Below are 7,164 nucleotides of genomic sequence, written 5' to 3'. Positions count from 1 at the left end.
GGGAGCTAATCCTCCTTCTCAAATCACCTTATTGCATCCCCCTTCAAAGACATCCATCTCAAAACAAACATTTTCTCATAAAAGAGCAATATTAAAACAGTTAAAGGGCCTTTTTCCATCTCTGTGGTACAGTAGGTAAAAGGTCTTTAAAGTGTAAACAGAAGCAGCACCCTTACTTTAAGATTTCCTGCTTATGCAACAACAGGAGACGCACATATTGCAGGTGAACATCATCTCTTTCTGGCCTTTAATAAACTGTCTAGGGCTGGATTTACCATGTATAGACAAGAGAAAAACTTTTTCCACAACTGAAATCTGACTCGTTCTCCTTTGGCAATTGGCATGAAGTTATTTGCACAGTGTTTTCTGGAACAGATGACTTGCAAAGGGACCTATTTCACCACAGACAAGCTGGAAAAGGGGCTGGGAGAAGAAAGAAGTACAGGCAGACTTGGAGTATGATGCAGCACAAATTTAATGAGGCTGAGGAATGGAAGGAAGCAATGTAAAGTGTAAGGAATACATTTCCATGGTCCACTAAGGACAGTACCCACTCATCCCTCTCACAATGACACATTCAGCAAAATGAGATCTTCCTTCTTCATTGTTTAAGTGGACTGTACTAATTCAGTCAAGCAGAAAAATTTATAATAATTACATATTTTACCTAGTCATTGTCAAATACAAAAAAGCATAAGAGAACAAGACATTTGATCAGAAATATAAAGTAAAGCATAACAAAAGTAAGACAAGCAAAGGCCTGATTTTAGGCGATGCCAAGCTCCCACAGCTCCATTAACTTCAGGTGGAGTTGTGGGTATCTAACATCGCTTCTGAAAACCATGGCCATGAGCTCAGTCCTGCGTCGGGTCGTGCTTCAGCGTTCCTGGTCATTTCTTCCCGCTTGCTCCTCACGCTTTAGCATGGCCCATAGTAGCCGCTGCGGTAGGTGTTGTAGCGACGGTAGGGCCGGCTGTACCCACTGCCCAGACCTGGATAGCCAAAGCTCCCGAATCCCAAGGAGCTGCCGGAGGAGATGGGGACCCCTCCAGCACTGAGCGCGCTCCCAACAGCCGCAGATGCTGAGGATCCCACAGCGGTGTTCTGAGGGAAGGAGCTGAGGATGGGTCCGGGCAGGGTCACCACCACGGGAGAGGGCTGGATCACCACTGTCGAGTCCTGGCACTGCCTGACGCAGGGCTCGTTGCAGCTGTTGGCAAGCGGGGTTGGGCCGCAGGGGGTGGGTGGACACAGGTCATAGCAGGACATGTCTGTGGGGTGGAGGTAAATCTGAAACACAGAAAAAGAAAGAAATGCAATACAAGAATTTAAATAAAACTCTATTTGTACAGCTGAAATTATCTGAAAAGGGGAGTATATAACAAACTAACGAGAGATTCCATGGGGAGCCAGATGACATTTTTCACCAGACCCAGAGGAAGTACTTTGAAAACGGGGTTGAGCTTGCATTTTCTTTAAGGAGACTGCTCGGGAAGGTAGCACTGGTGCATCTCAGTTGGGAACTTACCCTGAAGCCTCCTTGTTTAGTCAGCTCACCCAGGAACCGGGGTACATGCTGGTGCTGAAAGCCTCTTCCTTCACATTGCAGAGAGTGCCCTAACCACATGGCTGTAACACTACCCTGGGAAAAGGCACTTTCAACACTTCCCCTTGCAGTTGTGGCTGCACACAGGAAAACTATTAGGACTCTGTGTGTCCTAGAGAAATGGAGGTAGCCTTCAGATGAAGGCGCTCTGCTGGAACGGGTAAGACTCAGCTTGTTATTCCTGATCCAAGGCTTGCCTCTTTGCTAAACAGTCAATGATGGCGAACATCCTACTGAATGCTAAAACAGCAAATAACCGTTCCCGTTTCATTCCTATCGCTTCCACTCTTGCATATTCCATCTTGGAGGTCCCTTCTCCCAGTTTTAGAAAGTGGAAAATAGAAGCTTAAGCACTTAAAATCTGTTCAATAAGAAATGGAAGGACAGACAGCTGAATTCAGGAACACTTCTATTTTTGTGTATTGCTATTAATACTAAAATCATCAGCAGATCTCAGAAGCTACAGTGCAAATCTGTCCACAGTTGTCTGGAGGATGGAGAAGCAACTGGTTAAAGGTCAATCTTTGCCTGTGGAAGAGCTACGAATTGAGTTTCAGAGGCAGGCATGGACTGATGACTGCTTTCTATGTGGAGAGCTGGTGACCCAGGACTGCCAGTATTGGCCAATATCCCCATGTTCTTCTGATCTTCTGGCCTTAGCTAAATATTCCACAGACCAGCACACTACTCTAAACAGACCCAAGAATTCATTACAGATATTTTACGTTCAGCTGCAGGACCTGAAAACTTGTTTGGATCCCAAAGTTGAATAAATAGACCTAACTGGCTAACTTGTGGCTCATTGCCCCATTCAATGATATTTATAACTGACCACTAACAGAAAACTTCCTCTTTCATATGAAAACCCCTTCCTCCCTCAGAGGAAAAAGCTGGATGTACTACAACATTAGTGAGGAAAAGCTACAAAATCGTCAGGGCAACAGTTCAACATATAAAGAGAGAATAAATGGGTTCAGACTTACCTTATTCACCAAGGCAAAGAAGGCAAGAGAAATGGATGGAAGAGCCTTCAGTTGCTCAGGTTTTTATAGTGAGTCCCAAGTTGCCCAACAACTTGGGACATTCTTTGTGCATGAAGTTATTTATGAGCCACTACTGATTACATGTTTTTTTGCCTCAGTATTTGTGTTTATTACTGCTTCACTTCCTTATCTTGTGGCATGTATATCTGACCACAAGTTTCTTTCATCTTAAAATATTCTGGGCCAAGTTAATTTCTGGGAACACTAGAATGATTAATTCAGAAGAATTTATTCTGCCTTCAAAACCCTTTTGGATCTGCCTTGTGTCATTAAAGGAGATTAAGCATAATTTACATAATGCAGTCCCTTGTACTCTCCTCTGCAAGGTAAATACTGTTGGAAATCAAGAAGAATTTCAGCTTTTGGAAGTCAACCCATGAGCACTTGTAGTTTGGGGACTCAAGCTGCTTTTAAAGAAAAGAGAAGAGAGACTGATTTTTTCAGAAAATGGCCAGGAATACACACGCAATGTTCGTCCAACTCCAGCCCCAAAATGAGAGAAGCAGCTCAAATACTGTTAAAAGGGAAGGACACTAAAGAACCCTGTGAGAGTCAGGAGGAACTGAAGTGTGTTATGGCTGTGTACAAAGGCTGAGATATAACTAGAAAAACAGTTAAGATGCTGCTTCTCTGGAAGAAGAAACAAAAAAGAGTATTAGAAGTCCAGTCTAATGAGATAATATAAAATGATAGCACTTCTGTGGAAGAGTCTGAAGGACAAATCTCATTAATACAGGATCTTTCCTGGCTGTCTCTAGCTCTGGGCCTGATCTCTTAGGAGTTCTTTATCTAAAGAATCCACAAACCCGCTTTTATTCTTATCTCAGACCACAACTGTTTCTAGGTTAACTTCCATATGCATAAATATGTTGCGTTGCTTGGTGACATTTGTTCTCAAGGAAGAGTTCTGCAAAAGATAAGGCTTTGCAAAACTCAGCTGTGGAGGCAGAATAAGTCACATACAAGAATTCTTCCCTTCCTATTGCAACGTTCATTTCTCCGGCTGTCCATGCAACGTCTGGTACAGATGTGTTATAGACCAATGGTAGCCAGTTGGAGAAGTGTCAAAAGTATATAAAGTGTCAATAATTTCCTCACTTGCAGTCAGTTTTTCTGTCACTTTACAGCAGTCTTTGGATTGCACAAGAAAATTGAGCTTCTTCTATAGGGGGGCTTGCAGGATAAATAGTAAAGGGGTAAAAATACATAAGCAGTTCTAGACACAGAGATTAGTACTGAGGTTTTTGCTCTCCTAGCACTTTAACTACTGAGACATGTAAATCGTCTCTAAATTAGGAGTGTCTTTGTGAAGATCCCCTGGGAACAGAAACTTGTTTGGCTTGGTCATAGGTTCCTGAGAACTTCAAAGTTTATCAGAAGCTTTTATTAAAGTGCTAGGCATGCAAAGTATCATATTATGTGCAAATTTAAGATATGTGACCCATATTTGATTTCTCATATCACTTCTGTAATAATATAGTATTAAGATTTGGGAGTGCAGGTCAGTCCTTGGGTTCTGAAATTTATGTCGTTGTTCCTGGCTGCAGGAATTACAGCTATTTTATTTTTAATTAAAAAATAGCTCAAGGTTTGGTTTAAGCCATCTCATATTTCAAGGAGATTCTCAAATAAATTGCCCTAGCCTTTTTTAGTTCACTAGCCCTGTCCATTCCTTAGTACTTCTCCATATTCTAAGGGATTAGCAGGCTGTTTCAAAAATAATTTCCTCTATAGCAGCTGATATCTAGCAGCTATTTGAGGAATTAATTTGCATAACAGTATCCATAGATTATTTTCATCAATTTTTTTTTATTCTTTCTTCACCCAAGCTCTGCTTGGAAAACACAAAATACTTTTAAAATCAGGCTATGAGTTTAAAAAAAAAAGGATCTAGCAACATTTTCAGAGATGTCTACAGCCTTCCTTGAAAATAATTACAATAATTATTGCTCTAACTCCAGCCACTTTATTGTACAGTCAGAATGACTTAATGGCCTGATTTTTGAGATTCATTAAAGTGAGTGAATCAGAAGTTCACAGCTTTTTTTTGTATAATCAAGGACAGACCTATATATTCAGATTATAATTAAAACTTCTTGCATAAGGTGAGAACATCCTTCTGAGACACCTATGAGTGACTAAATGCCTGAAAAAAAAATTCTTAATCAAAATGGAACTGGAAGCCTACTCACAATAATCCCCACATAATGGCTCCAGACACAAAATGACCCCAAAATCTGTGCATGGAGAAACAGACACACAGAAAATAGAAGTTCCCCTGGCAAAAAGAGTACCATCTGTAACAATTTCTGAATTGTAATTAATTAGCTCATTATAAAGAAATGGATGCCTCAGAGGCTTTGAGCAGTTGAATAAATTTGTAAAAGTTCTTGCAGCTCAGAGCCCTCCTATGCCGTTCCCTTCTCTCACTATTCACAACAGCTCTGATAGTTCTTGCTTTTATCTCAGACCTCATTCTTAGCTAATTGTACTAATATAGATGCTTATTGACAGCATTAGCAACAGCCTATGTATCCCACACAGCTATTTGAAGTTCACACAATAATCTAGGGCACCTGGTTCCAGGCCACTGAGAGTGAACGCTGCTAATGCCCTCGCGGTATTAGCAATTTCTGGCTTATTGCTTAAAACAGAAGATGTATCTATAGCTTAAGGTTGTTTAGCCCAGTCAGACTGGATGCCTCTGCATGGCATGGCTGTTGCTATTGCAACCCACCACTCATTATTCGCTGTAATTTGTTGTTTGGCCCAGGCAGCTGAATAGTATATGCTGTATGTGTAATCGGAGTTACTTTTGGTGTAGGCAGAACCTGCGACTTGAGCTTCACAACTTCAGCTTCTGCTGCTCAAATAGCTCCCCTGAAGGCAAAGGTGTTCAAATATAGGTAGATATGTAGTCCTCAAAGTTCATACCTTAACATAGCTATTTTCATTGTTAATGTTATTCAAATACTGTTATGAAGGACTTTAAAATGACTAAAGTTTGAGGTTTCGTTTTGCATCTTACTGTGGTCTAATAAGCTTAAACAATTTATGTTACAATTTCCCTTTTTGTCAAAAAATAAATGTAACTAACTACTGCATACAGATCTATGGAGTGTTTCTGCGAAGAGCCAGGCGTAGTGTAGTCGTCATGCTGGAATTCAATGTGGAACAGTAGAAGAAAACTGCAACAAAAATTAACTTACGCTGGAGGGAAGAAACTATTTACTCACCAGAATCTCTGCAAAACACCACACCCAAAATGGGTGGGCTTTAGTTATTTTTTCAGATATGTTTGAATAATTTTTCAAGTGCAGATTTGAATTATATTTCACATTGTAAGAGTGCAATTAGTATTTCTCTACCCATGGCCCTATGTGTCAGATCCACCTTCCTTGCAGAACGATGTCTTGGTGCCACCAAGACTGATGAATGTGTACTTGTAATCCATCACCTCAGAGCAAGGGATTGCCTATAACCATTGGTATAAAACCTTTTCACAAGGCATCGTTTCTTTCTGCCAAGGGTTACATGAGCTATCACTCACCTGCATTTTGCTGCAATTATATGCCGGGTCCCTGATTTTACATTTACTTCTATTAGTCATTTAGGAAGGAAAAGATCACAGCCTACTTGTTTGGAGCTGGAGACCCAGGACTAACACACATTCATTTAAAGCCTTTCCATCCCAGTAAGAAGAGAAGGGGTTTCATACTCAAAACAAACTTTGAAATTACAGACTTTTGCATGACGTGAAAATTCAGCCTGTCATTTAACTCCACAGACGCCTGCAACGAGTGAGCGAGGACAAGTACCTCTGCCAAACCCAACTATTTCAGCATCAGCCCGTGAAGATCCACACAGAGGCACCAGGAGCTCGTTTTACAACATTAGTTACAAATCTACATTTAAGTAGCCTTAGGTAGGTTGGCATTAATTACAAAAAAAAACCCCTCAGTATAATTTGCAGGGGAAGCAGGTCTCCCCTTACAGCATTCCCCCCAGACTCCCTACTTGGGGTCCCACTTTGCTCAGTTTAAGTGCCTGGTCTTACCCCCACGATGAAAGGCCCAGTTGGGGAAGGAAATGTATAGTACTTGTAGACAAAGTATCTACTCTGTATATAGTGTCCACTTTGCTATAATGTATCTAGTTTATTTCCGCAAACAAAGCCTCTTCTTTGTCACAAAGTATCTACCTTGTATATACAAGTTTCCTGGCTGTAAAATGATTCCTTGGCATAGAGGCCATCAGCCAAATCCTTGTTTCTAGTCAACATGAAAAAGTGGCTTTAATTCATAAAACAAAAGGAACAGTAAGGAATTTTACAAAAAGTGAGCTGCTAAAAGTTTTTCAAACAAACACCAGGAGACTCGGGTTGTGATGCAAGCATAACTTTAATGAGAGCAAAAAGCAGAATAAAAAAGTACAAAGTATTAAGTATATATTTCTAGGATTCAGCAAGACAACAGCTAGTATGTCTTTTCATCCCGGGTTTCTTTTCTCAGTGCT

At 40.7% G+C, this 7,164-nt stretch overlaps 1 protein-coding gene across 1 annotated transcript; it reads right to left on the bottom strand.

Moving 5' to 3' along the window:
- Positions 1-918: 918 nt before the first annotated feature.
- LOC104071967 (feather keratin 1) lies at positions 919-1,269 on the bottom strand. Its single transcript, XM_009587998.1, has one exon. It carries the CDS (start codon positions 1,267-1,269, stop codon positions 919-921), a length of 351 nt encoding a protein of 116 aa, XP_009586293.1.
- Between the last annotated feature and the right edge of the window lie 5,895 nt (positions 1,270-7,164).

This window comes from Fulmarus glacialis, unplaced genomic scaffold, assembly GCF_000690835.1.
Source record: "Fulmarus glacialis isolate BGI_N327 unplaced genomic scaffold, ASM69083v1 scaffold26491, whole genome shotgun sequence".
Classification (NCBI taxonomy): domain Eukaryota; kingdom Metazoa; phylum Chordata; class Aves; order Procellariiformes; family Procellariidae; genus Fulmarus; species Fulmarus glacialis.
The sequence above is the reverse complement of the archived record's forward strand: the minus strand, read 5'-3'. Positions and strand labels throughout refer to the sequence as shown.

What these genes read in the sequence shown, in the direction of transcription:
- LOC104071967 (XM_009587998.1), bottom strand. Translation starts at nt 1,269, where the DNA reads ATGTCCTGCTATGACCTGTGTCCACCCACCCCCTGCGGCCCAACCCCG.